At 42.0% G+C, this 16,068-nt stretch overlaps 2 protein-coding genes across 3 annotated transcripts in view; one reads left to right on the top strand and one right to left on the bottom strand.

Annotated features, from left to right (window-relative positions):
• The window catches only part of CREB3L2 (cAMP responsive element binding protein 3 like 2), a 120,554-nt gene extending 112,178 nt beyond the window's left edge, over window positions 1-8,376 (bottom strand). For both annotated transcript variants that reach the window (XM_047826271.1, XM_047826278.1), the window contains exon 1: window positions 7,872-8,376. In XM_047826271.1, the coding sequence (XP_047682227.1) occupies window positions 7,872-7,973 (102 nt within the window). In that variant the 5' untranslated portion in view covers window positions 7,974-8,376. The remainder of the gene's footprint in view (window positions 1-7,871) is intronic.
• A 1,737-nt stretch (window positions 8,377-10,113) lies between these two features.
• AKR1D1 (aldo-keto reductase family 1 member D1) overlaps window positions 10,114-16,068 on the top strand; it is a 95,343-nt gene continuing 89,388 nt past the window's right edge. Inside the window, exons 1-2 of the mRNA XM_047826198.1 lie at window positions 10,114-10,159; window positions 10,511-10,787. Coding sequence (XP_047682154.1) covers window positions 10,725-10,787 — 63 coding nt within the window. The 5' untranslated portion in view covers window positions 10,114-10,159; window positions 10,511-10,724. The remainder of the gene's footprint in view (window positions 10,160-10,510; window positions 10,788-16,068) is intronic.

The raw sequence follows: 16,068 nt of genomic DNA on the forward strand, positions 1-16,068 counted from the left end.
TTTAAAAAAGATAAGGGGCGCCTGGGTGGCGCAGTCGGTTAAGCGTCCGACTTCAGCCAGGTCACGATCTCGCAGTCCGTGAGTTCGAGCCCCGCGTCGGGCTCTGGGCTGATGGCTCAGAGCCTGGAGCCTGTTTCCGATTCTGTGTCTCCCTCTCTCTCTGCCCCTCCCCTGTTCATGCTCTGTCTCTCTCTGTCCCAAAAATAAATAAACATTGAAAAAAAAAAAAAAACTAAAAAAGATAAATAAATAAATAAATAAATAAATAACACCTCAAAGCTTTTCAGTAATGTCAGCACAATCTATATAAATAAATTACTCCACAATACAGCAGTTCAAAGACAGTTCAACATGAGGCAATTGTAACTGAGATTGACAGCAGTTATACACAACAGAGGAATACATGATACATGATTCTAAGAGGTCATGTCTGATTTTTGCACTGACCTTCCACACAGTCCTAGAAAAAATCAGACATACCACCCCAGAACACCACAAAGTGTTTCCCAATCTGAAGAATAAGCACGAGCCCAGCCAAAACACAGCCTCCATGTGATGGGTGACACTGACTCTAGAAACAACTGTGTCCCAGTAATGACCTGTGAGCTTCTCATGCATCTATACGCAGGAGAGCTGAGTCAGTAAAGATTCCCTGAGATAAATGGGATGCAGTGCTAAGGGGGTTCAAAGTGTCCCCAACTCTTAGAGTAATGCATCATGAAGATTCAAGGACTACCGAGCCATAGCTCTTCCGCAGCCAATGAGGGCCCAGAAGAATCTTGGGTTATACCAAAGAGCTCCCACTTTCCATCAAGGGACAAGTAATAGATATGAAAATCTGAGAACCAGCTGTATTGAAGGTGACAGAGGAGCCTAGGAGAGCATACAGAAAGAAGGTACCAACTGCTCACATTTAACAGGTAGTAAGGAAGCCAGGGAAGAAGGAAAAGCTAAGCCCACCAGACCGTCACGGAAGCCGAAAGCAAGAATGAGTTAGGAGATGACCTTGTGGTCAATGCTGCCAAGTTACTTCCATGAGGCCTAGGAGGTAAGGACAGAGAACAGACTGGATTTAGCAGCTAGGCAGAAGTTGGACGATCTTCTAGCAACAGTAGAAACCAGAACAGACAGGGTGCGGAAGTAAGCAGAAAGTAAGGAAACGGAGACTGTAGCTATTGCCCACTTGTTTGAGAAAACCTGGCAGTAAACAAGGGAGACAAAAATGAGCACGAAGGAGCAACAGCAGAGATGTATGTTTACAGCAGACGGTAGAAGGACAGGAAATGAAGATGTGTGAGAGAGAATAATTACAGGCCCCCGTGCTTCCCGAATGATGTCAGACTCCTGAGGTGAGGACCTCTCTTCCCCAGATTAGGGGAGAGAGTGGAAAAGCCTATCTATCAGGGCCAGGCAGTGACATGGGAAGAAACCGTGACCCAAAGAGGTGAGGTAACTTGTGGAAGGTCACTAGAGAACCAGTGGCCCTTGACAACAAATCTGCCTGGCTCAAAAGCCCACCCTTTCCACAATGCTGCCTGCAATGCCACTCTAGTGGAAACTGGGACTGTTAGACAGCCATCCACACTCCCACCTTGTTCTCTAAACTATGCAAGAAAAGTTATTGACGCCAAATGACCCATGTTGCTTTCCACTAAATTTTCAGATTTGCAGAAGCATTTACACGAATTCAGAGTTTTAAAAATATATTAACAAAAGAGGTCAAGGCCACCGAGCTTATCATTTCTCTAAGACTGCTTCACTCCACTTAATTATGTATCTCTGAGCATCCTGCACTTGGCTAAGCATCATGGGACGACAGCAGAGCCAAAGTCATGTCCCCTGTCCTCAAGGAGCTTGTGTTTCAGCTGAGCAAATCTCTTCAGTGCTCAAGGCCTCAGATTCTCTGTAGACAATACAGGCCATTGCCTCCTATGCGCCTCACAGATGACCTATGTGGTTCGATTCAGGGAAAATCGAGGTCACTTAGAATTTTATTTGGAAGAGACGAAGAGCATGTGATGAGCAGGGAGGAAGAGGAATAGGTTCAAGGGTGACCCAAAGATCATGGGTCTCATCATTTTCTTTCAATCTTGACTCTGCAGGGGCAGGGAACATGAACACTCCCTTCATTCATAAAAGCACTCACTTGGACAATTCAGACATCCTACAACGGTAGGCCCAAAACCCTACTAAGGGCCCAACCAAGGCCTAGGGCCATTTGCCCCAAGTCAGTCAGCAGACAGGTCTGAGCCATGCCAGACTGAGGCAGGCAGTTCAAGATGCCAACAGGCACACATGGGCTTGTCAATATTTGAATAGCTATAAACAACTGAGAATACAGCTTCTTTGAACACTGACATTCGGCTTTGCACCTGCTGATCAGAGGTTGTGTGGCCCTTGAACGAAACAAGTCATTCTTGTCTTGCATGATAAGCATGATCATGGACTTAGTTACCTCCAATCCTGATATTTGACCCTGATGCAGACAGTTCAGATAATATAGTTAATTCTAGTTAGTGAGTTGGGACACAGCGGCACACTCTCCCAGATATCCTTTGTGTGTATTTTGGAGAGGCTATTCCTGTCTCTGTGGTCTTCCTTCATTGGGTGCTATTAGCACAGCTAAATAACATCCTTAGAGCTTTGCAAGCGGCACAGTACTTGGTTTGATATTTTATTCCCAAGGCTAATTATTGTAGATTTTAAAACATGTTCCATTTGCTAGCCCACCTCTGTGAGGAAAACAGCCATTGGTCAAACAAACCCACTAAAGAAAGGACTGCCAACTCAGACTATTTTCCTAAGGATCACTACAATGGTCATGCTGATTGAGCCTCCAATCGCTCCTCAGTCCCCAAATGACTGATCTGAGCCAATCATGTAAATCCCTTTCCAGCCATTGGTTTCACGATGGTCAAGTGACCCAATCCTTGCCAACGAAGCTCAAAGTAAAATCAGCTGATAGGCTTCTGAAAAAAAGTTTCTTCCATCCTAAAAAGGGACACAGGAAGATACAATCTCTCTTTTTCCTTTGGACATTTGTCATTTTGAATTGAACACCCGAAACGCATATGGGAATGGGTTGCTTCCTGGTTGCATCCAACCTGAAGGTGAAATCTGCACATAGATGGATGGCACTTAGGACCACAATGATACCAAGGAGTCGCCAAATGAGCCAAACAAGAGCCATACTTCTAGGACTCTTACAACATGACATAATAATTTACTTATTGTATAAGCAATCTGAATCAGTTTTCAGTTAGTTACAGCTGCAAACTTTATAATTATTAATCAATTAGTAATCTACATACAATATCTTGTATCTCTTGTAAGAGCAAATTCACATCAGACCTCCCTGCTTCCATAGAATACTATTACTCAGGGGTCTTTCAAAAAAGAGGCCAAGTACATGGGGTGGCTCAGTGGGTTGAGCGTCCGACTTCGGCTCAGGTCATCGACTCGCGGTTTGTGGGTTTGAGCCCCACGTCGGGCTCTGTGCCGACAGTTTGGAGCCTGGAGCCTGCTTCGGATTCTGTGTCTCCCTCTCTCTCTGCCCCTCCCCTGCTCATGCTCTGTCTCTCTCTGTCTCTCAAAAATAAATAAGTGTTAAAAAAAAAAATTAAAGAAAGAGGGCAAGTACAAAACTCAGCCTCACCGTCTCATCCTTCAGGGCTGTGCCTGAATTCCCCATCCCCAACCTGTGTTATCACTATGCGAACAATTTCAGAGACAATAATATAATGGGTCAAAGAAATTTCACCAAGCCAATGAAAATCCATTAAATTGTAGATTAATTAGCAACACATGTACCTGGTTGCCCTATGAATAAGGGCCATATATATGGAACAGTGGAAGAATAGTGAAAGTTCCCTCTATTCCCCAAATATTCCTCCTGTACAACCTGGATATTGCTTTAAGTTCTCCATTTACAGATTCACCCTTTTGAGCTGAAGTAATTGTAAACACCCATTTAGGGGGTCATATGTTATGCCTTACTAATATTTAAATTTTTAGTATAAGTTCATCAAATCTTTCATGAGAGCAAAATTTAAGAGGAGGGGTTAGAAAGAGAACACCATTACAGTGAGTCCTTGGGGTCTAAGAAGGGAGGAAAACCTGAAAACAAAGGTAAAGAATGGTGAAGTGAGGGCCTTGAAGACAAAGTATGTTTGCTTTGCAATTCTACGTGAACTCACTGCTTATCATTCAGTTTGTGGAGATCAGGTGATAAGTAATGGATGATATTCTCAAGCCACAGGGACCCAGGTTCCCCCTCAGGACCTGGCCACAGGCCAACAATAGGAGTTATCTCCAAGGTGGAACATCAGCCCAAAAGCTCCAATATCCCATTGGAGCCACATCAGTTGCTGGGCCAGCTAGGAGGAAGGGGAAACCACCAGCCTGTGAGATCAGCCAACTCCATCCTGGCACTCAGGGATAGAAGAGGAAGCCAGATGGCCTTCACATCCGGACACCAGGCAGGTTGAACATTCCCTTAACTCTCTACCTCCCACTGTCTGGAATCAGTCGTTTCATTTTAAGAACCAATGAGATATAAAATTTTAGTGCATAACCACTAAAGAACCTTACAAAGTACTGGATTTACATGAATTGCATTGAAAACAAGCAGAACATCTGTCATTATCTTTGCCAAGACTTCGTAGTTCCCATCGTATAATTTTTTACAAAGATTAAAATCATTGCAAAAATTGAAAAAAAAATCCCTATTTTCCAGATTGTTAAACCGAGATATAAGAAAGTTACCAAGATCATAAAATTTATCACACCCAAACCCACTATTAATCCTCCACCCTGAGAGTCCCTTTCCACCAAGCATTCCTGCCTCCTCTCTTCACCCAAGGCCTCCACTGACTTGAGAGGTGTTGAGCTTTAATGGAACACCAGATCCCCTCTGCCCCTATGGAGACTCAGGATAAAATTACCTCTAGTCCAGTTTTACATGGTGCCTATAAGCTTTAGTTCTTCATTTTCTAAATACACTCAGGAGGTAAAAATTAGAACAGTACAAAAGGGATAGTATGTAAGTAACCCCCTCTCCCCTGCTCCCTCCCTTGACCTCCAGTCCCCAGGTCCCCTTGCCAGAAACAATAATCTATTTCTTGAGCATCCTTCTGAATATAAACTGTATATATATAATATAAAGTTTACAGCCTGTTTTGCTCTTTGAATTACAACATCCCACAGTGAATTTCCAGAAATGTAATTTGCACAGAATCTTAGAGGAACACAACATACGTATTAGAAATGCCCAACACCCAGGCAGGTTTTGGGGGAGAGGAACAAGGTTTCTCACAATGATTTCAAACCATAAGAGACATACTTCTCGTTTTTTAGATCCACCATCTTTTCTGAGCCCACGTTTAGCCTGTACACACTCTTGAAGAAACAACGTTCATAAAAGCACTAATGACTGGCCCAAAATAATATTTTGTCATCTGTAAGGGAACTATTTTTTACACTTCAAGAGGAAGCCCAAAGCTGTAACAACTCAGGATTGAATGAGCAAGTCCATATTCGTTCTATCCGTGCACTTCATTATTTTGTAGACTTTGAACCTGTCCCCCTCCAAGCCTTTGTCCTTCTGAACCAAGAAGTCTTCTTTACAATAACCAAATGAGAAAAACATTGCTCCCTGATGGCTCACAGAAGGCGCCAGAGACGTTAACCACTCCAGCCTCAAGCAATGTGAACCTTCTATGTTTTTAAAATTGGGTAGGTGACAGGTTTGCTAAAACAGGGCATTAGCAATCATGCGTGTGGGAACTAAATCCCTATTTAGACCTGGAGGTCAGGCCATTCCACATTTTGGACGAACAGTAATAATAACCAGTTCTGCAACTGGATACCCAACAGAGTTCAAGAAACAGATGGGAAACTTATCTATTTTCAAATCTCTGCCAAACTCCCCTTAGTTTAGAAGGAATATAATCCAGTCATCTGTGCTACTAAATCCAATACCTCTTTCAACACTAATTCATACACACAGTGGCAAGGACTTGTAGCAATGATGAGTGGCATTTTGTATGAGTGAGCTGCCCAGAAGAGACATACATCCCTAAGTGTTAGAGCTAAAAGTCGTTAAAAAAATAAATAAAACTAGAAAAATCAATAATAAAATAAAATAAAATTGGAAGAAAAATAATCACACATCACTGCTTCATCACCGTGACATAGAAAAGCTGAGCCCTTAATACCAAAAGGAATGTTAAGGTCTCTACCCCTGAAACTGTGCACAAAGATCTTAATTAGAGCTGGTCCAAACTGTCCCGTCTGGAGTTCATGTCAAGTCACAGGTAGCATTTCAAATCCTGGCCTGTGATCTCACAAATGCAAGTCACGGGCTGAAAGGGAACGCATACGCCTGGACATAATTCATCCCACCAGCTGAAAGACAACCCCAAAACTGTGGCATTACAGCCGCTGGATGAGACATGCTCACAGTATGTGTTAGAACAAAAGGCAAGAACTGCCTCTCTGCAAATGGCTAACACCTGGAGCACCCAATTATCAGAAGATACTCGAAGGCCAATGTGCTGTAAGTTCTGCACTGACAACAGGAAGCACATCTGGGCCACCGAGCCAAATGCAACCCACGTGGTCTCCTGGGGGGGGGGGGGTGGAAAGGCTCAGTGAGCAAAACCCAGATCACGCTACACATCTGGCTTTTGCCCCAGCATGAACTGCCTCTCCTTCTCAGCCCCGCACTCTGCATTTTTTTCAACAAGCCATTCTCTGCCACCGCCCCACCACAAACGCTTTGGTGGGAATCACAGGGAGGCCCTCATCCCTTTTCCCAAAATAACGTCAGCCAGAGGCAAAGGCCAAGGAGGTGGAGCCTGAGGCCATTTTGCAAAAGTTTCAAATATCCTGGCACCGACCCCCTTAAAAGAATCATGAAGGGGAGACAGCCAAGCTTCTCATTTTCTCATTAGTGTTGTCTCTCTGCCTCTCTCTCTCTCTCTCTCATTACAAACTTCTGCATTTAAAAAACACACAAAAAAAAAAACCCAAAGGGATCTCACATAAAATCATATTAACATTGCTGGCTGTGGGAAAACAAATTTCATTTTGCAAATTTAAGAACCAAAGATTTGAAATGGAAACTTTCAGAGCATGTGCAGTGTTCTGTGACATTTCGATCCCCAAAAGGGGTCCTGGAGGCATAAGGCTGAACAAAGAACTGGTGAGCTGTCCCACCTTCTCCAAAGCTTTTTTGCAATACGCAGCTGCCTCAGATTTTCCAGACTCTGCTGATCTTTCCTCTGAAGAGAGAGGAAGCAGACTTCTTGGCTGTACAGTTCAAGAAACCAAATAAAGTAGTCTCCCTCCTAAAGTCAAAGGGGCCTTTCCAACACACACACACACACACACACACACACACACACACACACGTACTTACAGGAATATAACCAAGAAAGTAAAGAAAGAGAGAATATGACAGCGAAAGAAAGAAAATGCCTCTTTGTTTAGTTTTTTTAAAAACCTTCCCACAAAATTAATAGCAAACTAAACAGTGGCATATTATTCTCCAGTACCTCCCCCTTCTGCTTTACAGTTCTTCCAGCGAGAGCAAATGACATTACAGATGTGAAAAAGGCTCGGGGGGGGGGGGGTACAAATTGCTAAAGAAATACAAACTGTCATTACTATTATTAAAACTTTAAAAGGGCCAGCTGCCCGCGTCTATCTGTTCAGACAGAAAAACCACACCTCTCCCTAGATCTCTTCACTCTGGGCATACCTGCCTCTTCCCAGATACTTCCTTCCCAGGTTCCTGTCCCCAGCTGTTCCTTTGATGACCACACCTCCCCCTTGCAAGGCGCCCCTTCCCCACCCCGCCGAGTCCTCACCGTGTGGTACATGAGAGCCTCGGTTTCCCCAGGCTCTGACAGCTCGCTCAGCTTGCGGTCCCACTGCAGGACGCTCTGCTCCCCGCTCTCCAGCACCTCCATGCTGGTCCGAGGGACGCTGGGCCGAGGATGCTGAGGGCAGGAGGGGAGCGGGCGGGCCGCCGCAGAGGGTGAGGTCCGGCTCCGCAGGGGGTGTGTGCGTGTGTGCGCCCGGGCGCGTGTGGCTTATGCACTTGGAACGGAAAACGTTCTCTGCCTGAGAGAGAACTGCCAAGGGTTCCCGTCCGATGTCCTCGGAAATCTGAGAATCGTCGGGGAGAGACAGGCTGCCCAGGTATCTGGCTGAAGGCTGAAGGGGTTAAAGCTGGGCGCGCATCCAAAATAAAGGCAGGAGATCAGCTCTCATCCTAAGAAAATCCCTTCGCAATAAGCCCACTTTCCACTACTGCTCCAGACACAAACTTTGAGACTCCCCAGAGCTTCTCAGTTGGGCTCCAGGATCCAGCTCTGACTCCACCTCCACCTAGGGCAGTGACCAGTCGGATACTCACTTCGTCCGCTCTATCCAATCAGAAGTCTGACTTTCCGCCCTGTCCCGCCTCTAAGGCTGGGCAGCGGGAAGTCTCTGCCCAGACTTTGGAATGTGGGCGGGGAGCGCCTTTGACGTCACCGGGGAACTCCTTCTGCCAGGGCGCAACCAGCCACAGCTCTCTAAGGCAGCGGGCCAATGGAGTGCTTGAATCCGGGAGTGATGGACTGGCATTGTAGCCAATGACAAATGGGGGCCTAGGAGGAACAGCCAATCAAATAGCGACAAGAATACATTTTACAAAAGAGGGAGGGCGAACTCAGTACCTTCGCTTAGAATACCGAGAAGGTAGCGCGCGCTCCTGGGAAGAGAGAGCTGCTGTGTGGGCCGATTTAAATATTGTCTTAAATATTTCATATGCTGTCTTAAATATCTATATACGGTCTTAAATATTTTCTTAATATAGATTAGGTCATTTGAGTCTGGATTGTTTAAAAAATGAGTTACATATTATACACAAACATAAATATTCCCTCATTGTGCACCAGTTTGTATTAGCAAAGTTCTAGCAAATTGTCATCGCCTATTCACATTTTCCGCCCCCTTTCTGCTATGCTCTTCTCCTGACATGTTGTTTTTAGGGGCTTCACTTATTTTTTGCTTTCAATTCACCCTGCAGACTATTGATAAGAGCCAGTGGCTTGCTTCTCCAGGTCCTGAAGATCAAGGAGCTAAAGACCTGGAATTCATAGAACCTTTTATCTCTGTGGAAGAGTCAGGCAAACAAAACAAAATGAACATATAAAAAAAAAAAATAAAGCCATAATATAATTTCAGAAAGTAGTAACTGCTATGAAGAAAAATAAAAGCAAGGTAAGAGAATGGGGCAGTTCAATGCTATTTTAGATAGCCGTCAGGGTTCTTTCTGGGAAAGTGACATTTGAGCACAGACCTGAAGGAAAGGAGGTTTGAGGAGGAGCTGGTGTTTTGCTGACAGAGAAGCCAGTTTCTGCAGCAAGATTTTCCTCAGTGAGTGATGAGAGAGGAGGCCTGAGAGATGGGCAGGGACCAGATCACCAACCTGCCTAGATTAGGGAAGAGAGAGCCTATTCTAGTATTTTCTCCCAACACTGTGATTTTTCTTCCTCTTTTTAGACTCCTCCTTTTAAGGAAACAAAGTCATTGAAAATATAGTTTGTTCATTTTGTTTTTGGTATTTTTAATTGGTTTTCTCATTTTAAATATGAAGAGGTCTGCCAAGTGTCTCTAGAAGTTTCTCACAATGGCACATTCAGGTATTATTAGGGAGTACTTCCTCCTCTCCTTTGCAAGCATTTCTTGGTGAGTGGGGTCAGTCAAAGGTCTTGGAACTCTGTGTTGTCTTTAAGCAGCAGATTGTCATGTAAACTATTCCATTTGTCCGGTCCTATCTCCCGGGACTTTTGAGAATATTTTAATACTTGAATAGAAATTCTAGTTTATGGGCATACACCTTCTTTGTGTAATAGTTTTCTTGTTTTTCTCTTCGTCCTTGATTCATTAAAAAAAAAGTTTTTTAATGTTTATTTATGTTTGAGAGACAGAGAGAGACAGAGTGTGAGCAGGTGAGGGGCAGAGAGAGGGAGACACAGAATCTGAAGCAGGCTCCAGGCTCCAAGCTCCAAGCTGTCAGCACAGAGTCTAACGCGGGGCTCGAATTCACGAACTGTGAGATCATGACCTGAGTGAAGTCGGACGCTTAACCAACTGAGCCACCCAGGTGCCCCAATTCTTATTTTAAAATCTGCTACCTCCTGCCCCACATCCTCTTGGCATACCACTCAACATGAGTAAGAAGGAAACATGTACATCCTCCTTAATGGTGGAATACAAATATTTATCTGTCAAATATTGCTGCTTGTGACAGAGTCAGCCTCTGGTTATGCCCCATGTAGTAGGCAGCTTCTTGGCTCCGATTATTCTGCTTCTTGGTATTTATATCCTTGTGTAATTCCCTGCCCTTGAGTGTGGGCTGGACTTCCTTGAAACAAATAGAATATGGCAAAAGTAATGGCTTCCAAGAAAGATCCTGACTGCCCACTTGCTTTGTACTCTCTTCCTCTCTTGCTAGCTTGCTCCAAGGAAAGCCAGCTGCCATGCTGAGAGCTGCCCAGTGGAGAAGCCCACATGGCAAGGAACCGAGGGAGGCGTCCAGCCGGTAGCCAGCAAGGAACTGAATCGCTGAGTCCCATAACCCTTGAGCAACCACATCCTGCTAATAACCATGCGAGTGACTTTGGGAGCAGTTCCTCCCCCAGGTTGAACCCAGAGACGACTACAGCATTATGAGAGACTCTGAACCAGAGGACTGGGCTAAGCTGCAGATTCCAGACCCACGGACACGAGAGGTAATACATGTATGTTGTTTTTAAGTCACTATGTTTTTCTTCATGAAATAAGTAATATAATAATTGGTACCCTAAAGGTTTGATGAAATTTACCTGTACTCCAAAAATAATGTCACAATCCCTAATGGTGATTTTTTCCCAGCCCTCCTTGTTTCATGTTTCCTCATATTTCTTGTTCTGGACTTGGGTTTTGTGTCTGTCTCTTTCCCTCTCATTCTTAGGATTTAGCAATTGAGTTGACTTCCCCCTTCTCCCCCCAGTTTCTCTGGCATCCTTAAAAAGTAGCAGCAGTTACTCCTGTGTCTTTTTCTTTTTCTTTTCTTTCTTTGTTTTTTTTGGGGGGGGATAGAATTGACATAAAACATTACATTAATTCATTAGTTTCAGGTACACAACATAATGACTCGGTATTTGCATATATTACAAAAAGATCATCACAATGTGTAGTTATAGTCAACATGATGCACATTATATTCTCTGGACTTCTTTATTTTATAACCAGGGAATTTATACCTTTTGACCCACTTCACCCATTATGCTCCACCCCCCATCTCCAATCTGTTCTCTGTATCTGTACATTCAGTTTTTTGTTTTTGTTTTTGTTTTTATATCTCACATATAAGTGAGATCATACAGGATTTGTCTTTCTTCCTGACTTACTTCACTTAACGCCCTCAAAGTCCATCCATGTTGCTGGAAATGGCAAGATTTCCTTCTTTTTTTTTTTTTTTTAAATATTTTTTCAACGTTTATTTATTTTTGGGACAGAGAGAGACAGAGCATGAACGGGGGAGGGGCAGAGAGAGAGGGAGACACAGAATCGGAAACAGGCTCCAGGCTCCGAGCCATCAGCCCAGAGCCTGACGCTGGGCTCAAACTCACGGACCGCGAGATTGTGACCTGGCTGAAGTCGGACGCTTAACCGACTGCGCCACCCAGGCGCCCCAAGATTTCCTTCTTTTTAATGGATGAATAATATTCCATTGTGTATTTATACCACATTTTCTAAATCCATTCATTCACTGATGGACACTTAGGTTGCTTTTGTGTCTTGCTATTGTCCATAATGCTGGAATGATCATGGGGCTGCAGATATCTTTTCTAGTTCGTGGTTTTATTTCCTTCAGATGAATACCCAGAAGTGGAATTGCTGGGCCATATGATAGGTATATTTTTAATTTTTTGAGGAACCTCCCTACTGTTTTCCACAGTGGCTGCACCAATTTACATTCCCACCAACACTACACAGGGGTTCCCTTTTCTGCACAGCCTCACCAACACTTACTGTTTCTTGTCTTTTTTCTAATAGCCATTCTAACATGTGTGAGGTGATATCTTATAGTGGTTTTTATTTGCCCTTCTTCATTTTCCCTGAGGATTAGTGGTGTCGAACACATTTTTATGTAACTGCTGACCATCTGTATGTCTTTGGAAAGATCTCTATTCAGATCCTCTGCCCATTTTTTAGTTGGATTATTTGTTGTTATGCTGTTGAGTTATATGAGTTCTTGATATATTTTGGATATTAACCCCATATCAGATATATGATTTGGAAATATTTAATGCCATTTGGTAGGTTGCCTTTTCATTCTGAGGATGGTTTCCTTTGCTGCACAGAAGCTTTTTGGTGTGATATAGCGTCACTTAGTTATTATTTTTGCCTTCATTGCCTTTGCTTTTGGTGTCAAATCTAAAAAATTATTGCCGATACCAATGTCAAGGAGCTTACCACCTTTGTTTTCTTCTAGGATTTTTCAGGTTTCAGGTCTTACATTCAAGTTTTTATTCCCTTTTGAGTTCATTCTTGGGTATGGTTTAAGATAGTGGTTTTGTTTTGGGGCGCCTGGGTGGTTCAGTCGGTTAAGCGTCCAACTTCGGCTCAGGTCATGACCGTTCATGAGTTTGAGCCCCGTGTTGGCCTTGGTGCTGACAGCTCAGAGCCTGGAGCCTGCTTTGGATTCTGTGTCTCCCTCTCTCTCTGCCCCTCCCTCTCTCTCTCTCTCTCGCTCGCAAAAATAAGCGTTAAAAAAAATTGTGGTTTTGTTTCATTCTTTTGCATGTGGCTGCCCAGTTTTCATATCATCATTTATCCAAGAGACTGTCATTTCCCTTTGTATATTCTTAGTTCCTTTGTTATAAATTAATTGACTATATATGCATGGATTTCTTTCTGGGATCTCTATCTCGTTGCATTGATCTATCTGTCTGTTTATATGCCAATACCCATGCTCTTTTGATTACTATAGCTTTGTAAGACAGTTTGAAATTGGGAAGCATGATGCCTCCAGGTTGTTCTGCTTTCTCAAAATTGCTTTGTCTGTACTGGGATTGTTTGTTCTGTTTCTGTGAAAAGTGTCATTAGAATTTTGACAGGGATTACACTGAATCTGTACACTACTTTGGATAATGTGGACATTTTAACAATATCACGAAACAAGAAATATCTTTCCATTTATTTGTATTTTCATTAATTTCTTTCATCAGTGTCTTATAGTTTTCAGTTACAGGTCTTTCACCTCCTTGGTTAAATTTATTCCTAGGTAGTTAATCCCATTTGATGCAATTGCAAATGGAATTGTTTTTTAAATTTCTCTTTCTGATAGTTCATTATTAGTGTATAAAAATGCAACAGATTTTTGTATGTGGATTTTGTATCCTGCAACTATATTGAATTTTTTTATTAGTTCTAACAGTTTTTTGGTGGAGTCTTTAGGGTCTTCTATATATGATATTGTGTCACCTACAAATGGTGACAGTTTTACTTCTTCCTTTCTTATCTGGATGCCTTTTATTTCTTTTTCTTGCCTAATTGTTCTGGCTAGGACTTCCAGTACTATTTGGATAAAAGTGGTAAGAATGGACTTCCTTGTCTTGTTCCTGACCACAGAGGAAAAGATTTCAGCTTTTCCCCATTGAGTATGATGTTGGCTGTGGGTTTGTCATATACAGACTTTATTATGTTGAGATATGTTCCCTTTATACCTACTTTGTGGAGGGTTTTTATTAAATGGATGTTGAATTTTAGCAAATGCTCTTTCTGCATCTACTGAGATGATCATAAGATTTTTATCCTTCATTCTGTTAATGTGACATATCACATTAATTTGTGGATATTGAACCATCCTTGCATCCCTGGAATAAATTCCACCTGATTATGGTGTATCATCCTTTTAATGTATTGTTGGATTTGGCTTGCTAATATTTTGTGGAAGAGTTTTGCATATACATTTATTAGGGATGTAGACCTATAATTTTTTTTCTCTTTCTTTTTTTCTTTCTTTCTTTCTTTCTTTCTTTCTTTTTCTTTCTTTCTTTTGTTGTTGTTGTTGTTGTTGTTGTTGTTGTTGTGTCCTTATCTGGTTTTGGAATCAAGGTAATGCTGGCTTCATAAAATGAATTTGTAAGTATTCCCTCCTCTTCTATTCTTTTGGAAAAGCCTGGGAAGGGTTGGTATTAATTTTTCTTTAAATGTTTGGTAGAATTCAGCAATGAAGCCATCTGGTCCTGGACTTTTGTTTGTTGGGAGGTTTTTGATTACTGATTCAATTGCTTTACTAGTAATTTGTTCACATTTTCTCTTTCTTCATGTCTTGGTAGGTTGTATGTTTCTATGAACTTATCCATTTCTTCTAGATTTTCCAATTTGTTGGCATATAACTGTTCATAGCAGTCTCTTATGATCCTTTGTATTCCTGTGATATCAGTTGTAACATTTCCTCTTTAATCTCTGATTGTATTTATTTGAGTTTTCTCTCTTTTTCTTGGTGAGTCTAGGTAAAGGCTTGTCACGTGTTTTTTTTTTTATTTTGAAGTTTATTTATTTATTTTGAGAGAGGTGGGGAGGGAGGCAGAGAGAGAGAGAGAATCCCAAGCAGACTCCATGCTGTCAGCATGGATCCTGATGTGCGGCTCGAACTCACAAACTGTGAGATCATGACCTTAGCCAAAGTCAAGAGTCAGATGCTTAACCAACTGAGCCACCCAGGTATTCCAGTTTTTTTTTTTCTTTAAAAATATAGCTCTTAGATTTGTTGATTTTTTTCTATTGTTTTTTAAAAAAATTTTATGTTTATTTATATTAGAGAGAGAGAGAAAGCGAGTGTGGGCAGGGAAGTGGCAGACAGACATAGACAGAATCTGAGGCAGACTCCAGGCTATGAGCTGTCAGCACAGAGCCTGATGTGAGGCTCGAACTCACGAGCAGTGAGTTCATGACCTGAGCTGAAGTCAGATGCTTACCCAACTGAGCCACCCAGGCACCCCTTTTATTGTTTTTTAATCTCCATTTCATTTATTTCCACTGTGATCTTTGTTATTTCCTTTCTTCTACTAACTTTGGCTTCCTTTATTCTTTTTCTTATTCCTTGAGGTATAAAGTTAGGTTGTTTAGTTGAGATTTTCTTATTTCTGAATGTAGCCATTTACTGCTCTTCTACCCATTTTGATGTAGGTTTTTTTCTCATTTGCCTAATGTATAGGAATCACTCAGCTAGGTGGGAATGCAAACTGATGCAGCCACTCTGGAAAACAGTATGGAGTTCCTCAAAAAATTAAAAATAGAGCTGTCCTATGGCCAAGCAATTACACTACTAGGTATTTATCCAAAGGATACAAAAATGCTGATCTGAAGGGCATATGCACCGCAGTGTTTAGAGCAGCATTATCTACAATAGCCAACATATGGAAAGAGTCCAAATGTCCATCAACTGATGAATAGATAAAAAAGATGTGGTATATATACACATGGAATATTACTCGACAATCAAAAAGGATGAAATTTTGCCATTTTCAACAATGTGGATGGAACTAGAGTGTATTATGCTAAGTGAGGTAAGTCAGCCAGAGAAAGCTATTTATCTTTCTGAAAATGAAATCATATGATTTCACCCATACATGAAATCATATGATTTCACCCATACATGGAATTTAAGAAACAAAGCAGATGAATGTGGGGGCGGGGGGGGGGAAGGAAAAATAAAATAAAAATAGAGAGGAAAACAAACCATAAGAGACTCTTAAATATAGAGAAAAAACTAAGGGTTTCTGGGGGGGGGGCGGAATTAGGTGGGGGGATGATCTAAATGGGTGATGGGCATTGAGGGCACTTGTTGGGATGAGTACTGGCTGTTATATGTAAGTGATGAATCACTAAATTCTACTCCTGAAACCATTATCACACTATATATTAACTAACTTGGATTTAAATAAAATGAAAACAATAAAAAAAGAAAAGGAAGATTAAAATACAGTTAATTAAATTTAAAAAAGGAGTCACTCACTA

This window comes from Prionailurus viverrinus, chromosome A2, assembly GCF_022837055.1.
Source record: "Prionailurus viverrinus isolate Anna chromosome A2, UM_Priviv_1.0, whole genome shotgun sequence".
Taxonomy (NCBI): Eukaryota; Metazoa; Chordata; class Mammalia; order Carnivora; family Felidae; genus Prionailurus; species Prionailurus viverrinus.